The 22,572-nt window shown below is 37.1% G+C and overlaps 1 protein-coding gene across 3 annotated transcripts in view; it reads right to left on the reverse strand.

Annotated features, from left to right (window-relative positions):
• SLC30A7 (solute carrier family 30 member 7) overlaps nt 1–22,572 on the reverse strand; it is a 35,131-nt gene continuing 12,559 nt past the window's right edge. For all 3 annotated transcript variants that reach the window (XM_052802644.1, XM_052802643.1, XM_052802645.1), the window contains 5 exons: nt 21,464–21,514; nt 19,169–19,304; nt 8,406–8,496; nt 7,232–7,381; nt 1–3,846 (listed from right to left, as the gene is read on the reverse strand). In XM_052802644.1, the coding sequence (XP_052658604.1) occupies nt 3,799–3,846; nt 7,232–7,381; nt 8,406–8,496; nt 19,169–19,304; nt 21,464–21,514 (476 nt within the window). In that variant the 3' untranslated portion in view covers nt 1–3,798. The remainder of the gene's footprint in view (nt 3,847–7,231; nt 7,382–8,405; nt 8,497–19,168; nt 19,305–21,463; nt 21,515–22,572) is intronic.

Here is a 22,572-nt window from a genome sequence, read left to right on the forward strand (position 1 = left end):
TTAAGAGTCACTAAGGTCCATTTTATTAATAGCAGCAGGTTCAATTTTTACGTAAAAAGTGTCAGCAGCTCTTACTAATGATACAATTAAACTTTTGTTTTAGTAAGCAGTATTACATAAAAAGCAGAGTCATTTATTTGGACTAGCACTTTTTGCCTTAGTTAAGTAAACTGCACAAGTGATCTAGCTCTCTGTAGGGGCCCTACTAATGTAAGGAACAAGTCCACCCATATGTATAGACTTAACAGGATTAGCCTACGAAGGACCAGTCTTCACTGTGCATTCTCTTAAGAGTAGTCTTCTTCCACTATTTTTTACCATGACAAACATTTGGGGCATTTTAATACAGACACTCTGTAGCACTTGTTGTATCTTCTTATTTTACTGTAGGTCCTGTAAAAATCATGCAGTTTGCAGGCTTGCTCTTTGGGACAATATGGTTGTAAGTTACTGTTTTCAGTCACAGAAAAAACCCACAAAGATAGACCAGCTACATGAAAACATGAGAAAATCATACTTTGAAAACTTGGTTCAAAATTCCATACTGGATACCAGGAAGCTGAGTTTTAGCAGATAATCTGCAGACATTCATCCATCTCTGGATATCAGTCAGTTTAAATGATGCGATGCAGCGCCAATGAAGTGTTAAAAGCAAAGTGTTACATAAGCAGGCAAGTGTTAGGTAATTAGCAAAACACAAAATAATGGAGCTTTGACTCTCAGGATAAGAAAAGCTGCACCTGTAACTGCATGATTTGTACTCTCCTAAAAGCTGAGCAAGTATCCCTTTAGTAGGTGAAAAAATAAATCAGATGTCACAGTTTACCAATGTATTAGATGTGATTGTAGTTACCTACTGGACATGTCATCTGCTGTCTTTTGTAGAATTTTGTGATGCTTACCCTTTTTCAGAAAGCCTAAAAAGGCTTAAAGTCTACTTTGAATCTGACTTCCCTACACTATCCTCAATTATATTTAACAAACAAATGATACACTTCTTATTATAAAAACATCAAGTTGTCCTTAAAAATAATGAAGAAAGTGCTATCTTGGTTAGAAAACTCCCACTTGTACATATGCTTCCAACAGTCAGATAAATCATAATGAGCAACAAAAAGATGTCAGAAGTTATTAAAACCAATATTGCGTAATTATAACCAGCTTATAGGCTTTTTCACTCAACTTCCCATATTTAAAAAGTTTGTAGATGTACATCTTAAAAAAACCACACCAACAACAAACCTAATTGCCACTCAGGCAGATTCTCACTTGGAAACAAATTGTAGCAGTTGTGTTTTCATTAAGAAAACTAAAATAGGAGCCATGCTCAGCAATTTGGGCAGCACTACAGTATTTCAGCAAGTCCAGGAATACTCGGTCCTGAAACGTGCTAGTATAAAAATGATTTAAACCAAAGCCTGCTCTTGGATCATGACATAATTGCAATGAAGTTGGCTGACGCTTGCCTTTAAAGTGGTATCAGTTGATCTTCTCTAGCCTCAAATAGTAGTAATATTAACTATTAAAAAAAATAAAAAAATCAAGCAATCATGCTGTCAACGAACAAGCAGCAGTCTATACACGACATACTACAAAACAATGAGGGATCTCCGCCCTGTAGTCACAACCATATTTTAATTACCTTTTCTGTGAACATATAAGCAAATGGTATCTTAAACTGCAATACTCAAGTCTGCTCGACAGATTCTTGCACCCTACCCTGTGCCGTGTAACTTTCAGATCCCATCCTCCAGTCAGGAACTCCAGGCCTGGCAGAGCATCTGCAAGGTGAGACAGGGAGGGAGCCTACAGGGTGCCAAGGCAGGAGGCCAGAAGAGAGAGATGTGGAACAGTGCAGCCAGCTGAAAGGGCACTCTGCACCTGCATCCCCAGGAGAAGCGAGCAGGATCAGAAACCAGCAGTAGGGAGAAGGAGGGATCTGAAGACTAGAAGAGACTGTAAAGCTCAGAAGCAGCATGTATGAGGCTTTTTACTGCTATTTTTCTTTACACCCAGTTTTCAGTTCCAAGCACAAGAGTACACCCCCAAGCTTTGTACAAAATCAACATTCATGTTTCAATATTTCATCTGGAAAATTCAGGAACCACCTATCAATTTGGCAACCATTGTGTTTTCACATGAAGAGAGATCAAAATTCAGGTGCTGTATAGGAACGACTGAATGAACGCAAGAAACCCTTCATCTCGATCATGAATTCAGCAACATCAGTAGCAAACAAACCATTTCTGCAAATGAATCTTCGGTACTTTCATAGTGCCTAGCACTTACTACACAGACATTGTCAGCTTCAGAGGGCATTGATTTCAGTATTAGCACATATTGGGTACCAGACTTAAAATCCATACCAGTCAGCAGCGGCTATGATTTATCAGAAGAAGGCCTGGTTTGTTTTTTATTCCCCAATGTTCTGTTTGTAGAATGTCCTCTTATAAAATCTTCCATTACTAAGTTAACTACTACAGCATAGTGGAATTATCATCCGTAATACCAAGTATAGCAGATTGTCTTTGAAAACAATGCTGTGAAGCGTAATATGATTATAAATGCTAGAAAAATATGACAGACTAATGTTTCTGGAAAAAAACCCTACTTACTGCACTAAGAGTTTTTTTTTTTTTCCCCATGAAAACACACAAGGCTACAGATAGTAAGATAGTAAAAAATATCAGACTTGTCAACCTGGAAAAAGCATAACCTTAAACAGCATGAACCATGGTCCTTATTTCCATTTCAGGTATTACCACCAGGAACAATTATTTTCAGTATTTGGAAAGGCAAAAGTTATCTCAGCAATCACTTTAATAAAAATTATTACAACCTATTAAAATCAAGGAGACTTAAGCTTTCACAAACAATTTAGGGATTTAATTTTTCCTGCCACGTAACTTGGAAGATAAAAAAACTTCAAGCATTGCTTCCATCACCAGCATCTTCCCTCAGCTGCCTGTTGTTTCAGTGACTATGAACGTGAGTAGCATCATGTAATGTCTGATTACTCCCAACAATATGAAGAGACTAAGAATTAGAGTTAAACCTAGTATTTTGACTGAAATAATTTCCACAAGATATGTGGAACAAAATATCCAGTTTGTTTTGGAAGCAAGTCTCTTCACAACAGCTTTGCCTTTTACATTTAGAATTTTTCTGTCTGTTTGGTAAGATGCAAGTATAAGGGAAGTCTTAACATCTACAGTTAGGCAAGTACACAACCTCCCCACATACATCACTAGTAAATAATCAGACTGCATACAAGATATTTGTAAAAGTAATAAAACCCTTTGATGCTCCATATTTATGCTGGCAAATACCTCTCCTGATATAGAAGGCACTTTGAAAACCCAATATGGTTTGGTTCATTAAGTTTGCAAAGTACAAACAATTGTACAAACATAGAATTATATTGAAGCATGTCAGCCATTGTGACATTATCTACAAAACAAGTTTCCAATTGTTGATAACACTGGTTTTATGGGAATGAGCAGTGGTTTCAGCAGCTTTACTGAAGACATGACAGGGTTTCCAGTACCACAATCTTAGTAAGTAAAAAACCCTCAAAAACGTACAAGTTTAGGGGCCACAAAAAGACAAGACCCGAAGTCCATAACATTCATTCAATATCTGCTCCTTAGAAGTGAACTCCATCCATAGCCTGAGGGCAAAAATCTATTCAGTCAATTCCAGAACAGTGGTGGTAGCAGGCTCTGTCTTGAGAAGTATGTTGTTATACCATTACAGTACAGAAAACTTTGGTCCAACAGCACAGATTTCAGAAATTCACTACATGGCTGCGACATCAATCTGTATGTAAAGCTGTCTTACTCCTGCCTATGGAAGAGAGAAGGAGAGTGAAAAAAACCTGTAAAGCCAAAGCAATTTAACTGACCTGAACACCAGCCCACATCAGTAAGTAACCTAGCAAAAACCTCAGCATCTTATTTTTCTGTAATTCACCTTCCACATTTAGCACATCATTCACTGAGATACTGGCAATCTGGAAACCTACAAACCTTGAGAGTGCTGTATGAATACATAGTTCTTCACACAGTCAAGTGCACATATGTAATTATATATTAACATTAGCTTTGCTACATTACCTTGTCTGGTTCATCCTAAATAACTGTTGTACGTGAAACTGCACAAAAGCAATTCTTTATTTTGTACAAGTTTAAACTTCCTGAAAAGCAAGCTGCTTGAAGAGCTGTCAGTTTAAAATGGAGGTAAGCACAAGAGCGTAACATGGGATTTGTTATTTGAACCAGTTCTACGCTTAAGATTTTAGCAAGAAACAACGACTACAGTGAATTTACATGACATCATGACACACTAAAATAACTTTTGGTAAACATATGTGAATTGTATGAAAGTATTTGTCTCCTCAGAAATCCTATCAAAGTAGGCTTAGATGGACTTGCTTAGTTTTATCATCGTTCAGTATAAAACAGCCTTAAAAAAAATCATTTAGTCATTCATTTTAACCTCCGCGGCAGGCCAGCAACAATGTTGTGATGGTCACTGGTTATGCAACGTGATCTTGAAGCATTAGGCTGAACACCACTAAAGATCTTATTGTCTTCAACTATCATCAACTTGCTTTTAGCTCAGTTGAGTGGCAAAAACAACTATCAATTATATTAAGATTAATGAGGGCCAATATTACTAAGGAGAAAAACCTCTACTTGCTTCAACTGTTCCTCCACTTATTACCATAGGTCAGGTAAGAAAAATGATAGACCTTGTTCTCCCAATTCCCATCCTAGACACATGGCTCTTGATACCTGCACAGCTACAAAACAGCTGAAGAGCTAATGACTCCCTTGGAAAATGCAATCCTTTGGAGACTTGAGATGTAAAATTAGTTTTAATGTAATAGAATGTTCTGTATAGTCCTTCCCAAAAAATATCCCTTAGTTTCAAACTACTTAGTCTGCAGAATAAGCCACACAGACTGATTTCTACCTACTCAATCTAAAGCTGTATGTGATGGAACATCTCAAAAAGGACCAAATTTTATTCATAAAGTTTGATTTTAGAATATTTGTAACAACAAATCCTCCTTTCCTAAGTCTCTAACATAAAAACAATTACCTGCGTTTATTTTTATTGGGTTCCCCACGACTGACTACTTTAAAATTCCTTAAACTTTAAGGAGTTCGAAAGAATTCATGCGCTCAGGCAGCACATTGTAGGGTTGGCTTCAGTGGTGTCTCTCCTGAAAGTCCAGAAACTTAGTAGGCAAGATGCATAAATCCCCCCCCCCCCCCAATCCAGTCTGGAATTTTTAATAAATGTTGTAAAACAGTTAGTAAAAGGGGCACTTATCAGATGCATAAAAAATTCTCTAAGCCATGACATACGCAAGCTGCCAATGCAGTGGGCCAATACAACATTTAGAACAGGGAAAAGAATGTGCATGTGAGCACACACAGACTTTCCCCACTGTAGAAAGCTTTGAAAAGAACATTTATGCAAGCACAAATTAACCTGTTGACAGAAGCAGTCTTTATTTACAGTATCAAATATACCTGATCAGAAGCTCCCTTTCTTCACTGTCCAGCTCACTTAGAGAAGTCAGTAATTTACATATCTCCAAAATATTACCCTTTAGCTAATAATATTCTGTTACCTAAAACACTGGTTATAAACAGGAATATTTGTCTCCTTTTCAGCTACAAAACTCTCCATTACTCAAAAGCAGAGAAAGGACATTATGGAAAAATGTAATAGTTTTTTTCAAATACAGTCCTCCAACGTCAAGGATAAAACCAGGATGTTGGGCTCTGCATGGTATGAGAAAGTTTCCAGCTTTATGCTTCACAAAGTTCTCTTGCTTGGAGAGAAATTTTCTATTTTATCTTAATAGACTCTAAGTTCTACTTGTAAACCATTCACATCCAGTAGCTATACTGGATAGGCAGCCAAACTGAATTTCATGTTTCATGGTTCAAAGTATAAGGAAGCAACAGAAAAATCTTTCTGAAATTTGTAAGTTTTTAATCTTAAGGCAAGAACTATCAACTTCTAATAAAGTTTCTGTTTTTCACAAGAATTCCAGCATTTCATATCAGCTACAAGTGCTATCAAATACATCACTATCTATATAAAAAAATATAAACTGTAGGGAAATAAATGGGAACATACTGGCCATATACAACATGACAATTGATGGTTACGTTTTAACTAGTGATCACCTGTCCTGGTTTCAGCTGGGATAGAGTTAATTTTCTTTCTAGTAGCTGGTATAGTGTTATGTTTTGGGTTCAGTATGAGAAGAATGTTGATAACACACTGATGTTTTCAGTTATTGCTAAGTAGCATTTAGACTAAGTCAAGGATTTTTCAGCTTCTCATGCCCAGCCATCAAGAAGGCTGGAGGGGCACAAGAATTTGGGAGGGGACATAGCCAGGACAGCTGACCCAGACTGGCCAAAGGGATATTCCATACCATGTGATGCCATGTCTAGTATGTAAGCTGGGGGAGTTGGCCTGGGTGGGAATCGCTGCTCAGGGACTAACTGGGCATTGGTTGGCAAGTGGTGAGCAATTGCACTGTGCATCACTTGTTTTGTATATTCCAAGCCATTTATTATTATTGTTATCATTATTAGTTTCTTCCCTTCTGTTCTATTAAACTGTTCTTATCTCAACCCACAAGTTTTACTTTTTTTTTTTATTCTCTCCCCCACCCCACTGAGGGGGGGGGCAGTGAGTGAGAGGCTGTGTGGTGCTTAGTTACCAGCTGGGGTTAAACCACGACATCACCACAGCATGGATATTACTAAAACACAAAATATGCAAAGACCATGGATTCTTAGAGGGATAGAAATGAATGACAAATACAGCATCAGCACAATGAAAAACTTAAGTAGGTCCAGTCTGTGGTCGGAAGCTGTATCTTGAGGTAAGCCTCATCTATTTTCTTGGTTCCTCATAGGTCAATATGGGGTTTCAACTTAATTTGATACACCTCAGACAATTACAGCTGTTATTTCCATTAAGTGGCATCAAAAAAATAATGCAGAGAGGTACAGTAATTCCATCTACATTACTGAGTATTTTGAAATTGTTCTATACAGCTGGAGCAGCGAAGCTTTTCAAAACATACTGATACCAAAACCAGAAACATTTAATTTTTCTTGATAAGAATTACAATGTCACATCACATGACAGGCAATTTACGCTTTGAGATGTGATTTCTGCTGATGAGACATACCTGAGTAAAAATATTGTGAGTCTGGCTTAGAATCCACCTTCCATCAGCATCAGGAGCTACTAATAATTTCAAAGTCCCTATGTAAACATCAGTACAGAGGGTCCAGAAATGTGGATCGTGTAAACTGTAAACTCCTTGCAACTGCTGCACCTGAAAATACAGTCAAATTTTAAAAAATATATTTCAGAAAATGTTTGTCTGTACTGTTTTACAGAAAATATTATAAAAGCCAATGCATTCTTCTACTTCTAGCTAACTGTGCAATTTGTGATATTTCACTTAAATTCCTTATTACCATCTCAGTAATTGTAAGGAAGGTGAAAACATACAGATTGTACGTACAGGTCATGATTTTTTATCTTGCTGCATTTACATTCTACATATATCCAACTGAAACCATTTCTGAAAACAGCGGCATCCAAGGAGAAAAGTCACAGTTATTAAATTTGAGAGGGCATTCAATTAAAACAGCAATTTTTGCAATGCAGGAGTTTTCCCATTAAACAATTTGTGAGAGATTCTAACTACTAACAGTAATATATTAATATTTCTGCAAATATTTTGTGAGGACTTAGATTTGTCCTGTCAAAACCCTTCTTTTTCCTCTGTCCAATTTTAGCAAACCCTCCACATGATGATTACAATCCTGTAACTTCCCAAGGAAAGATGGTACTCCTACAAGTGCTTTCTATTAACTTTGCAAAGGTGCTTCAATGTTCAGGTCATGACACAGTAATACCTATTTATTTAACTTATCTAAGTTAAGCAGGAGTACTAGGAGAGGTCAAATCCAGAGTAATCTACATATTCTTATAAATACACTTCCAATGTTACTCCACCTCACTTTACTAAGAACTAGATTTTGAGGGGGACAAAAGCTGAACAAAACAGAAAAACGTGCACTTTATATCAGCACAAAGTACTTTGAGAGGAAAAGCTTCAGGATTTGTTTTTCTAAACCAACATAGCACATTTTAAAACACAAACTGAGTTGAAGCTATATACAATTTAGGACTTCAGAAAGATAAGAATCAAACTGGTACCTCCATTTGTATAATCTAAGGAACGTTTCACAAGGATTACTGGAAAAACATCACAAAATACCCTCATACACACAGCTGAGACTCATTCAGTCAGCAGCTTGATCTGAAGCAAAAACGGCCTAAGAGCTCACCCTCTGGTAGCACTGAGGCAGGGCGTTTTCCAAGGAAGGAGGAGTTCGCTGCATCAGAATTCCAATGGATTCTTTTAGAAGTGGAACAATACTGGAAAGAGAAAAGGAAGTTAGCTACTATTATGTTTTCAAAAGATGCAGAACAAAGAGCAACATAATACTCCTTAATGCTCTTGAATAATTTTTCTTTAGTTGTTCCACCAGAAGCTGAGAAAGTTGCCTGATATAGAAAATAAAAGGATTGACAAAATTGCTATGGTATCTTACTAAAGGCAAGATTACTTTTCCCACAGATTTTCCACAGAGACAACTGGTGGACAGTCACAAAAGACTTAATAGTTTAATCATGGGATTTGAGATGAAATTTCTTAGTGTCTTAAAAGTTATCTGACAAAGCAGCTGATAAGTATTGCTCAAAACCAAAACCCACTTCAATGGCACTCACTCACAACCAATGATAAAAATATGCAACTGAAATGGTTTTTGCTTTTGTGTTTGGCTTAAGGCATATTTTTCTTATGAACTAAGACAATAATAGGGAGTTCATAAAACAAAATTAGTATGGACCAGTCCAGCTATAACAAAGTTATTTGTCAGAAACAGACAACTTAGCATATTCTTGAAGTGAACTAAGTGTAGGGTCTCATCCAAGCTCAAGGATTAAACATTTGGAAGCAATTAGAGGTTCCCTCCCGGCCAAATGGTCTTGTTTAATCAGCAAACTAAGATCACACTAATACCCTTTTTTATTATTTTTCCTTTCCTTTTTTTTTTTCTTTTAATAACACCAGGAGACCAGTAAGCCCATACCCTGAAGCTACCACTAAAAATTTATACTCTTATTAAGTTTTGGGTTGTTTTTTGGTGGTTTTTTTTTTTTTTTTGAGTAGCACATCAAGTCTGGCTCAGAGCATCCTAAAATTTTCAAGCAGATGACAAATATCTATAGCCCAACACTAAAACTTAAATAGCAATCTAATTTCAAGAGCATGTAAGTCACCTCACACTCTAGACCAAAAGTGATGATATATTTCAGAAATTATAAGCTGAATTTCAGTGTTCAGCGCTGCCATCACAGCTGGAGTGTATAGTGATGGGATAAAAAGCATCCAGAAAACATTTGTAGGAGATTAGTTGTGCCGTCTGTTAAAGGAAACCACAGAAGCTTTGTTTAAAATCTCATGAAGTGATGTAGAATGCACTGCATAGACCAGCTGTATATTTGCAGATGTTGAACACCATGACCTAACCATTCCTTTCCATTTTTAAAGAGATGGTTCCATTTGCACATGGAAGCAGTGCTGGCTGATTGACTGCTCAGCTCACTCCTTGGCTAATGCTTAGCCAGGGGTGGGAGGGAGTTAGAAGCTGCATGCCTTGTCTGATGAACCCCTGGAAAAACCACCACCCTAAAATTAAGTCTACTCGCAGGCACACTGGTTATTCCGGCCAAATTCACTGCCTGATGCACTCCATCATGTGGCCTCACACAGTTGCACTGCTACTGAGGAATCGGTTCAGAAACAGGAAGAAGCAATTAGGAGCGGGCAGGAGTTGCCTAAACTGGACCTGTCACCAAGACAATTAAACATTTAGCAATGCAATAACTGTCAATCTGTCTAAAGGAAGCTTAACTGGAGCCTCACATTCTACAGATAGTGGATTACAAAAGTTCTTCAGCTGAAGATGCATTTAAAATTAAGATCTGCTTCATTCTGAAAACCTTGTTGCCTAAGAAACTTATCTTCCAAGGTTAAGTCTATGCAATCAGCAAGGTGTGTACAAGTACCAAAGGTTGTCTCTCCTTGCCAGGCCATGGGGTGCAGTTTAAAGCAGCACGTATTGGAACCATTAGCTCAAAAGGTGAATGGGGAAGACACGCCACTCCTAGGATAGGTGGTACAGCTTAAAAGATAGTCTCCCTGCTGGCAAGATTTCACCCAGTCATGTTTTTGTAATGGCTCTACGCTGAAGCTGTAAGAGGGAAACCTCCTGTGCAAATTTTTGGCTGTAATGCTGCACAAGATATGCTTTTATCCAGACTTCACAAAAATGCTAAAGCCATGGTGTTTAACTGAAACAGCAACATCTTAAAAGTCCAAAGAATAGAAGTAAATCAGGATGTGGCTTGATACTATAGGTGCAAGTTGAAGCATATCCCAGTTCACATCTCCCTCCTCTAACTTAGACACACTGTTCAGCTACAAATTTATCTTTTGCAAAGCTGAAAAGGCCAGAAGAGAGCAGCAGCGATGCAGTATGCCCTCACAAATGCTGTTAGAGCACAGAAGCCCACGCACTCATCTCTGCATCCAAAGGGACACTATCTTACAAGTTCGTCCTTTACGGTAAGACAAACTAGCATGACAAACTAGCATGACAAACTACAGAATCCAGTTCTCTGATGTCTCGGGTTTTCCATTGTTTCATGCATACTACTGAAGTAAAAAACCTTTAATTAAAACCCCAAACGCCACACAGTATGCTCTTTTCTCAAAAACTAACTAAAAACCAGTATTACTTAATCAGCAGGAGGCACTAGAAAGATTAGTTCCGTCTCATGTGACTGAAGAAAACACTAGGAAAGATGATGATACCAAGCAGGCTGAAAACATGGTTAGAGAATTTGACCAAGCTTTCCTGGTTTTGGATTAGTCATTAGTGCAAAATACACGTGGTTGTCCCTACAACAACTATTGCACTGGTATTTCCCCCCCTTTTTTTGGTCTATAGAAAGACTACTGAGGAAAATAAATAATGCTGAATGCTCACCAAGTGGAGAGTTTTTTCATGCATAAGCAGTCTGTAAGCTTTGCTGCTAAAAGCAGATGCAATTTTCCAATGGTCTCTGATTACCAAGCCTTGAACCTAAAACATCACAATTTTACAAGACAATGGAATTTGAACGAGGCGCTAACCCACAACAAGACTTGGGATGTAAACATATCCTCTACAAAAGCCATAATATCAAAAGCAGCTAATGTGTGCAAATGAGTCAGCAGCACATCACACTTCCACATACACTGTTAAAGAAGAAGCAAAAGGTGTTCAAAAAGATAAAAGCCACTGACATAAGTCTCATATATCCAGCCTGCCACTACTACACATGGCCTGATTAACAATGAAGAGTGAAAGCATCAGACTCTTAATCAACTCGCATCACATTCAGATAATACTCATACCCATGCCAGTCCCATCCTGTTTATGCCACTGTTTCTGTAGTCATAACTAGCAAGACTCTGGCATTGTCATGATCTTGGACAGAAAGGCTGAAAAGAACTCTGGCGTGAAGAACCCTTTACACAGTCATTGTAGTCAGAGCACAGCTGGAAATTCATTTCCTGCTCTCAGCACTATAGAAAATAGAGGATACTTGTGACAGATGTGGAAGGTGAACAAACACTGCTAAGACTCAGGACCAGCAATGGCTCTTCAAATACCATAGCTGAAAATCTACAGCCAGATTTCAAAATCTTTTTTTTTCCAGCCACCATCCACATCTGCAGTGCCAAGACTGTCAGTCTATTTCAGAACTTTAATAAAAGTTTTCTATTAGGCAATGGCAATTTTAATCAGACTGCAGGCTTTGCTCAAGACAAGGATCACAGGTTCAACATTTACTTTTCCAATTTTAAATTGTCTGTTCTCATAGTAACATGGTACTTTGATTCTCACACAAGGCTGGCAGGTACCATTACCCTGTAAATAAAAGGCATGCCATTTAGCAATGATGCCTCAAAACACCATCAATGACAAGCACGCTAGTTTGGGGGAGTTTTCCTACAGAACATTCTTTCTGAATCTTAGTGAATGCAGCACTTCATTTAAAAAAGTAATTTTTTTATACTGTTATGACCCAAACTTTATAGGTATATACACCATACGTTACAGGCATGTCCTCCCCCAAAGGTCTTTTATATTATGCTCAAGCAGCTCTAGACTTTATGTAAAAATGATGTAATCCATGGAAACAACTTCACTAAATGACTGAAGTAAATTGCCTCATTTCTTTGACCACTTAATATGTAGTCTGCATGCTCTATCCAATCTAGTTTCATATTTAGTCTACGGTGCCTTTCTAGAAACATGTGGCTCTAACAGTGGTTTCGGACAAACTTCATGCTTTATACTGGAGTTGTGGCTTTTGCTTGATGACTAATTTCACATAGCTGATTGAAATACTAAAATTGCTTCAACATTTCAGAATAAGGCATAGAATCCTAAGACTAAAAAAAATAAAGGAACATCTAGTTTTAAATATTAAAAGCAGTTCAGAGACTTGAGAAATTGTTTATTGATTCAGGCACATTAAATTATGAGGAAAACACCTTGGGAAAATACTTGTGTCGACCTGAACAACTATGAATAGCCAAGCCTTTTTTTAAAAAAAGACTTCAAACAAAATGCTATAAACCAGACTCATCTTTTAGGCATGTCCTATTTATGCTTTATAATTAATGGACACTTGCATGAGATAGTACAGAAAGTAATCAAAGAAAGATTCATCAGATATTAGTGGTAGCCTCCAGGAACACTCAAGAGCTACAACCCCCCACCCACACCAGCTTCATCCTTCAGAATTGGCCATAGATTTATGATGCAGAGATTTTAAAAAATTACAGGCTATAGCCCTTCAATCGAGAAACCACAAACTACCAAGCCCTCTGCTTGTCAAGGCTCAACAGATGAATAAATAAATGGAGAAAACACAACTTTCTACAGCAAGTAAAAGCATAATAAAATTTGCAAAGTGGAAAGTATCTGACTTCATGTCTTTGCCTCTCTATATCCGAACAGTAATATGTAGGCAATTTTTCTTCCTCCAAAAAGATAAAATTTCAAAGCATGAGGTGTAATAGGTATGAACGATATTTCTATATAATCGTACTAGAGACAGGCTTTTACTGGGATGTAGACAGTCATAGTCTACAGAAGGCAAGTAACTAATCTTACCTCTCTGTACTCTAGCAAGAGCTACCCGATTTCAGCTTCCACTAAGCTTAGAAGTGTATTTGTCAGTGGAAACAACCTCAGAAGAATCCCATACTGGATTTTCACTGTCCAGCCAGAATGTTCTGCACTAACTCACAAGGAGTTAGGCAGAGAATGTGTCATCTTAGAGCAGCCTTAGTGAAGGATCACAGGAGCAACACAGAGCGACCATGTCAGTAGCTGACAATTTGCACTAATTAGACATGTCTACAGGAAGGCTCAACCATTTGAATTAAAAGCACTGCTTGACTTCTCTGAAGAGGTGTTGCTCAATCCTTCATGCATCTGCACAAGACAAAATAGGTTTCAAATTAGAGGCTGTACAGCTTTATATGGCAACAATAAGTTCTTTAGTCATCCTATAGAAATATTTTTGCGATTTCTTTCGGCAAGTGTTGCCATCATTTCAGAAAACAGAACACAGAAGACCCACTAATAGGAGCAGGCAAGACTCAAGTAAATCAGAGAGAGATGCCCAACACTGAAGCTAGCAAACACTCAAGATAAAATGAACGAACAGTTATTTCATCTAGACACAAGCAATCTTGGATTAAGAGCAATGATTCCCCTCTGCACTCACATGCAACTGCTTTGATATTCTACTGGCTTATTATACATAGTTCCACAGAAGGGAATAAGGAGTTGTGCTCTGCCTTTATTCCCTCTTTGGATAAGTATCCTAGAAAGAATACAGATTAAAAAAAAAAAAAAAAAAAAAAAAAAAGAGCCCTGGATCAAATCTACCCCCTACCCATGCCCTGCACACTCTGTAAGTCAAACTCAGACCATTAAGCAATTAACTTGGAGGATACATGATTGAAGCCAAATCACTATCAGGTTAAGTGGTATATGCACATTTTATTCAGAAAAAAAGCACAAAATATAAACTTAATTAAACCCTCAAACAACTAAAAACGTACCAAGTATTAAACACTAAATTCACCAATGAGACAGTAATTTCTTAATTTTAGTTTGTCTTTCATTTTTCATGTAGTTTTTTCTTTAAAATTTCCTTGCTAAAACGCAAGCTATTAAAATGCTCCTCAAAGGGTCTCATGAACCTCTAAAGGCATCTTATCACCATCACCTCATTCAGCTTTTTATCTCAAACATTAACTGTACATGAAGAATCAAAAACATTACTTTTACAGTTTAAGTAAATTAAAACCAACTCTATACAGCTTATGCCTTTGCCTGATAAATTTGGACCACACAAAGTGTTCTACACACATTCCTAAAATGTATGCATTTTGTATTTAAAATCTAATGGCCTGTATGAACACAGTATCATCAGACTTTCAACGAAACACAGCTTACTGCAATGGCATAAATAAATTGCAACAGCTACTTAATGACCTTAAAGTACACTAAAAATGTAAGTGCACTATGATATCCACATTTTGATTAAATATTTGCTTGGACATGCAAAGTGTGACATACTAATGTAGATTTACTGGTATATATTTTTAAATTAAACTATGTTTAATCATCAGTTTCAGGAAAATTATGAAATTGAATTGCAAAGTCTTTATTTTTGTACAATTTGAGACAAAATTCAGTGAGATAATTATTTTCCATTTTAAGAAAATTTCAATACATACTCAGGTAACGAAGCAGCTAGAGTTGGGAACCTGAAAGTTCTTGGTGATAGTTTTGTTAGTCCACTATACCCATTTGCTTATTTCAAGAAAGAGCAAAATGCCATGTGATTTCATAAATACTATCCCAGATCCAGTAATGGATACCAAATTCAACATCTGTTATTCCTCCATTTTAATCTAATTACTTTTCTAGATTACTTTGTACTACTTGCATCATAGTATCTTTACAGGATATAAAAGCTGTGAGTTAGTTATACCATGGTACCACATTAATGCATTAATTAGATCTTCCTATGACAATCTCTCATCAGGCCAAAAAACATGCCAATGTTAATTTGTTAAAGACAGAATGGATTCTCCGTAGTCTCAAACCCACATACCTAACTACTGTCACACCATTATCTTTGCTCCTCCTGCAACTTTTACCACAAGAATTCCTCTTTTAAATAGATATACCTAAAGTTCAGCATCAGAAAATAAACCTGGTTTTGTTGAAAATAATTCAAACATGTTTCTGAATACACACTTCCAATAATACCCATCATACTGCAAGAATATAATCTTTCCCAAATCCCAATAGTGATAGTGCCCCAGATTGTCCAGCTGATTAAGAAAACTACTCTTTAAACTTAGGAATCCAAAAACTTCTTTCAAGATACCTTATTATACTGTTTACAAGATGGGTGTTTATCCTATAGAAGACACCTGCCTCAAATTTACATCTACAATTCTGTCCTAATTCATCTCTATGCAAGCTCGTCCCAGCTGGAAAGCCTACTAACTACTTGGACTAAACACAGATGCAAACTGATACTGAAATCTAGACTGGTCTGAGGATCCTTCCCTTAGAGAAGAAAGCCACCAACTAACATGAGTAAAAATTAATTTACCAGTTTGTATTTTATTGGGAATTTCCAACTTTATCAAAATAATTTGCTCTATGTATACTTTATTTTCATATACAACCAGCAGGGTTTCTAGACTCTAACATTCACAATAGTGCATCCTCGTTATCTAAAAATTAACAGAATTCAATTCTGTTAATTAACTCTCCCACCATGACTTTAGATTTACACTCATGGAGCCATCTGCAATATTCACAACTGTTTCCTAAGATACCTTCCTGATGACAGAAGAGCACCTGTACTACAGGCAAGTCGTAATCCAATACGGTAATTTGGCATTTGAGAACAAGTGACAGAAGGTCAGCACAACAAGAGCTCAAAGATACACACACACATAAAAAGACATACACACACACATAAAAAGACATTCTCCTAGGAAAGAAGTCTCCCTCCCAAATAACAGTTGACAGCCAAGAAGAAAAGCATTTCCATATAGATTTTGACATTTCAATGCTTTACTTTAAAGCTTCAGAATACTCAAAGACATAGAAGAAGATCCATGCTCAAGGCTTCACTTTCACTGAGAGCTGTTGGTTAACATTAACAGCAGTAAAGGAGAGTATTGCTTGCTCTAGTTCATCAGTTTATAACTAATACGTTTAATGTAGAACCAGAGGTCTAAGCAGCTAATTAAAACAGAAATGGACAATTTCATAGACTTAAAATGTGGAGTCAGGCAAAAGAGCTTGGGAAGATCAGCAATAAAATACACTACTATTTAGATTTAAACCAAACAGCTAACGTAGTCCTGTACAAAGAGACAGCACCTTGGAGCTTTTACACAACCCTATTTGAAGGCAGCAAAGCTTTACAGTCCCAACTAGGGGAAAGTCCCCAGACAGCATTAAAACTTTTGGACAACTTTATCAGACTGGCTTTTGCATCTCTGCCTCAAAACTATGCTTGCTTTATTACAGCCACAAAGAACAGATCCTGATTTTTAAACACACATGCATGGGTCCACTTGTTGAGGCACACATATATTCTTATCCCACTCCACCTTATCAAAGTTGGTTTAAGTAGTAAAAGGGACGTGAGTGGGCTACTTCGCACAAGTAAAATTGACAAATATTCCTCTGAAACAGCAGTCAGTTATTTAATCTAAAGCCAAATCCCCCACAAAAGTTACTTACCAAGGCTGCAAATAGGCCCACAGAAGTGGCCAGGAATCCCTGTACTAGATACTGAACATCACCCTCCTCACCACCTCAAACCCACATGCACCCCATCAGCAAACAGACAATTTAAAAAAGACTAGACGCAGCTCTTGCTACTATCAGTTTAAAGTCTTTCTGCAAACAATGTTTTCCACCTCAAATTAAATTTCATAAAATTTCAGTATACTCTTTTCTCTAGGTTAGATTTAGGTGACCTGAAAAGATTAAGGACAAAACTATTATATATCCTGCCAATTGTCAGTTTGGCCCCCATACTATTGTTACAAAAGATCACCTTATGGGAAAATCTGAAAAACCTCTTGCATTAATTCTAGAAGAGCACTTCACATACAAAGCATAGTGAAGAATAAGGCAGAATAAACAAAGGTTTTATGTCCAGAGGTGTAAATGAAGATTACTAAAGCAAAACACCACAAAAGGGGACTCAAGCTCTCAAAGAACATCTACCTGAAACTGCCAGTCATCTTGTTTATGATCTCATTTAAGTGCATTTCAAGCAAAACCATCAGTAGTTGTCTGTAGGACTGCTTAAAACAAAAAATAACACACACTCCCCCACCACCACCCCGCCACGCAATTAGTTTTTGCTCCACTGCTGTGCCAGGATGTGTCAGTCTGCAAGAAATGCAGGCTTGCTTCTACTGACTATGATGCAACTGACTGCATTCAGTTAGCATAATGATTCTATAGATCGTTAATAGTGTTGTGGACCAACAAAATAATGTTACAGGCTGAGGTCTGGTATCAGGTCAAAAGACACATCAAACAGTAAATTTCTCCAGCATTTTCAGCACAGAACATGGACCTCAGACGTTCCTCCTAACTGTGCTAGAAGACCTATAAACAGCTTTATTATGAAACCTCTATTATGGAAGGTAGTCTTCATCCAACCTCTGTACAAATGGACGAAAAAAACTCTCATTCACATGGTATTTTCGGATCAGTACGCCACATGTGCTTTGCTGTACACAAAGCTAGACCCTTAAAATACAAAGTGTATGGAAATCTGTATTTTACTCACCTATTGCCTCAGCAATAGTTTCTTTCCCCTTGGTAACCTGCAAATTTTATTTCCCATTTTTTGAGATTTCAGTAATAGAATAAGTTTGCAATAATTTGTCCTTTATGAAATTACAAGAGGTTTAAGTAAAAATATTAAGTTTAATATAAAGTGGTAATTTAATAGTGATCTCTAGCACACAGATCTCTGTGGGCATTTAGTGCCTGATGCATATTGCCCTACTCTGATAAATAGGGAGATTCACATCAATAATTCTGTGAACACTGCCATGCATAGAGTATAAAGATGCCATATATGGTATAAACATAAGTAGCTGCAGTTAATCAGATGACATTCACTACTGCTGAAGAGACAAAGGTGTTCAGTTATTAGGTTGTAACTGGAGTTGCAGCACTCTGCCCTATGCCACCATTGAAACTGCTGCCAGAAAAACCTCAGTAACAGCATCACTGAATGAAATGCTTGCTTGTCCAGTCTAATTCAAATAGCTTCACATTTACAGTGATCTTGGTAAGTAACAACTGGGAAAGCCCAGAACTACTTGAAGCATTTTTATCAGATCTTAAAAGGAATAAGGATGTCTCAGAATACAAATACAAAGGAAAAAACAGTTCTCACCGGGGAAAAAAAAAAAAAAATAAAAATTACCAGCCTTGATTTGTCAAGGACAAGGGCACATCCTGTGCCAGCAGGCTCAACTCTACTGCCCTGAAGCCATTCTGCTCCATTTACTGGAGTACACTGGTTTATATAAGCATGTACTAAAAACACAGAGGAAACTTTCTACAGTTTGAACCTGAAAGACATTTTTGTAGTATTATGCAAACAGGGGTAAAATATGCAGATTTAGGAGCAAAAGCTGTAGCTGTAGAAAAGGAAAAGAAAGATAGCTCATGTAAGAGCACACCAGAACAGCTGTACGGAACAGAGGTAACGCATCACTTTTGGAAGAAAAGCAAATGTTGTAAGTCATTAGCATAACAGACAAACCTTTTCTTCTGAGCTGTAATTTGTGCTGTAACTAGCATCAAAAATACTACCAAACGCCAGTGATAGCAACACTTACCTTACACCTATAAGTAGCGCTATCAGCATTGAACAAATAGGATCTGCTATCATTAGACCATAGTTCTGCATCAATATAGCAGATATGATTACACCAACACTTCCAAGCGTGTCTGCAACAATGTGTAGAAATACACCTGTAAGAGATTAATTGATATCAGTACAACTTGGTATTCTGAAAGCTAATAGAGTATTTCAAAGACAGTTTACGGAGAAGAGTTGCAAGAACTAGACAACATGATTTATGCTTGTTAAATTTTTGGTCAATTTTTGGTCACACACACACAAAATGATCACAGGATTTCAATGTATTTGGAGAATATAGAGCATTTGAAGGATTTACATTATTTTCTGCACCTAGCAGTAACGGCTATTTCATGGCATGGCTATCAACTTAAGCAGTGATTAACAGATGTAGCTAAATTTTTTTCTTTCAATACCCATCCATATTAAAGAAACTCATGTTCCCTGATGCCTACAGACAATGATAAGTACTGTATAAGATGGAAAGACTGTTAAGAGAAACAGCTCTGTAAAGCTTTGAAAGATGCTTATGTTTCATTGACAATATCTTGCAGAAGTTATTTGGCAAAGAAATCCAAGACAAATGATTTTGAGAATTAAACAATACTGCAGACATGAACAACTTCACTCTTACTTTGAAGAATAACACACTGCCTTAAAAGACAATGAAACAAGCACTTTGCAGCTAGCTAAAATTTAGCCTTTGGAGCTCTCTGCTGGCAATGATGGGTACAGTCATTCAGAAACAGCTTTTTGAATACAACTGTCCAGACTCAGATAATCCCTCCTCACAAAAACAACACACAACTATCAATCAGCTCTGTAGTGATTTTTCCAAGTCTACATTTGTACTGGGTCTTGCTGGAACGGAGTTCAGTTTTCTCCATAGCAGCCTGCATAGTGCTCTGTTTTAGATTTGTGACTAAAACCACATTGATAACACACCAATGTTTTAGCTATTGCCAAACAGTACTTGTGCAGCATCAAGGCCTTCTGTTTCTCACTCTGCCCCCACAGCAAGTAAGCTGGGGTGGGCAAGATGCTGGGAGGGCACATAGCCAGGACAGCTGACCCAAACTGACCAGAGGGATGTTCCATACCATATATGATTATGCTCAGCGATAAAACTGGGGTGTTGTCTTTCCAAAATAGTTGTTGCTCGGAGACTTCCTAGACATTGATATACTGGTGGGAGGTGGTGAGCAATTGTCTTTGCCTCAGTTTTTTTTTTTTTCCGCTTCACTTATTAAACTTTATCTTAATCTAAGACTATTTCTCACTTTTACTCTTCTAATTCTCTTCCCTGTCCCACTGCAGGAGTGGGAGAGCAGCTGCTGGGTACTTAGTTGCTAGCCAGAGCTAACCCACCACAGTACTGAAAAATTAAAATAAAATTATATAAAATTGAGTTTTTTTAATGTGCTTCAATTAAAATGTGCCTTTCATGAAAAGACTGACTTTCAAATATCTCCTAGTGAAGTACTGAGTATACATATACGTAATACGGTATACTATAAATTCTGGAAGAGGTTGAAAATGTTCCTTTTCAAGGACTACAAACAAGCCAGAAAATCATCCAATAAGATAAAACAGTATGTACACTTGGGTATGCCAAATAATTACTCTCTCTTACGTTACATAATTTTTCCCCTCTAACTTTTGAACACTTCAAAAAAAATTAATCAAAGCTCAAAACTGACATCTAAATTATCAGTAATTTATTTACACTAATGCTCAGGAGATCACGGACTCCAATACTCCTTCAAGCAATTTAGAGTGAATTACCATCTTGTCTAAACCAACTGCAATAGCTTGATGAAATGCAAGTTTTAAGCTCAGGTATACTTTAACAATTATATCGATCTGCATTTTTCAAATACATTCTATATTAATAATACTGTTTTTCACTTTCCAGAGCCTACATTGCAATTAGGCTCCTTAGGTTTCTGCTTTTAACCACTCTTTCCTACGTTTTTATTATTTGATTTTTCAGCATCAGGAAGAGAAGCTGAATCCCCGCTTTTAGGATCTCCCTTTTAAACTGTGTTGACACTGCACTACATTTGGATTTCAGTGAATGTCTCAACGCCTAGCCATGCACAGTGTATGGCACTGTTCTGTTTACAGCAGAAGGGGACTTCATAAAATAGCTCCTCTAAGAAAAATGTAGCGTTTACCCAGAGGCACCCTCTAAAACAGATGTGTGACAAACAGTCACAGGCAGGCAGACCATGATAAAACTAATAAACCACTATACTTATTCTCATCATACCTTGTAAAATCTGTTTGCTGGATCCACCCATGCCTTCAAGAGAATGGTCATCTGTGAAGACAATTATTGGCATATTAATGTACACAAAGGCAATCTCTAGTGTTATATTCTGTTATGGTCTTCCTTTCTAAATTTCTTGAACAGCCAAGGTGCTCACAATGACTGGCCTTTACTCTAGCTACTGTTTTTTAACGCAGCAATTAAGTTAGAAGTCTTAAAACACATATTTTTTAAAAAAGAAAATACCACTTTACACAACAGATTTTATATATGTATTTAGAAAATTTAAAAGATCAATATTTGTTTCTTAATGGAAACAAACTGAGAAATAAGACCTTTCTAGTATTTAGCAAAGTAAGGCCCCCTCAAGAATACAAGCAATACACACAAGCAAGAAGAGTAAGGTCAAATAAATTTGCTAACCATAAATATTTCACTTAAGCAAGCATTTTATACCTAATGTAAAACAACAAGGATAACACTTGGAGAAGGTAGAACCAAGTCAAAAAATCCTCTCACTGAAGCAGATTAATGCCTTTGTGGAACACGTCAGAAAAGTATTTTAAGAAAAACTTGTTAAAGGATAGCAAATGACTCCTAGTGAAGATATATAATAATTTAAGCAAAAGTTGATTTGAATATCAAATTGCACAAAACAGATCGCTACATTCGCTTCCACTGGGGTGGGGGACATGGGGAGAGCAAGGAAGAGGCAGAAGGGGGGAGCTCCTTGTTTCCAACCAAACTCCAGGAGAACACTTGGAAAACAAGGACCAATTTTTTACTAAAAATAGAAGGGACAAGTAAATATTTTTATACTCTTTGTCACTTCCTGTCTGCAAGTTACCACACTATTCCCTGCTCTGAATGTGCACATTTTCAGTCACATCAGATTCTAGTTTATGGCTTAGGCAGGAAGGATTGACAACCCTGCATTTACAATAAGGCTTTCATTTGCATTGTTTCAAATAGGTAGTAACCATACTGTCTCTTCTCCTATAGTGAAGGTTACTGATCATATTTTGCATGGATGTCTCTTCACAGATTGTTTGCCTTTATAGAAAAGATCTAAGCATAGCTAAGATACCAAGTACCTTTTTCATAACCAG

This window comes from Harpia harpyja, chromosome 11, assembly GCF_026419915.1.
Source record: "Harpia harpyja isolate bHarHar1 chromosome 11, bHarHar1 primary haplotype, whole genome shotgun sequence".
Taxonomy (NCBI): domain Eukaryota; kingdom Metazoa; phylum Chordata; class Aves; order Accipitriformes; family Accipitridae; genus Harpia; species Harpia harpyja.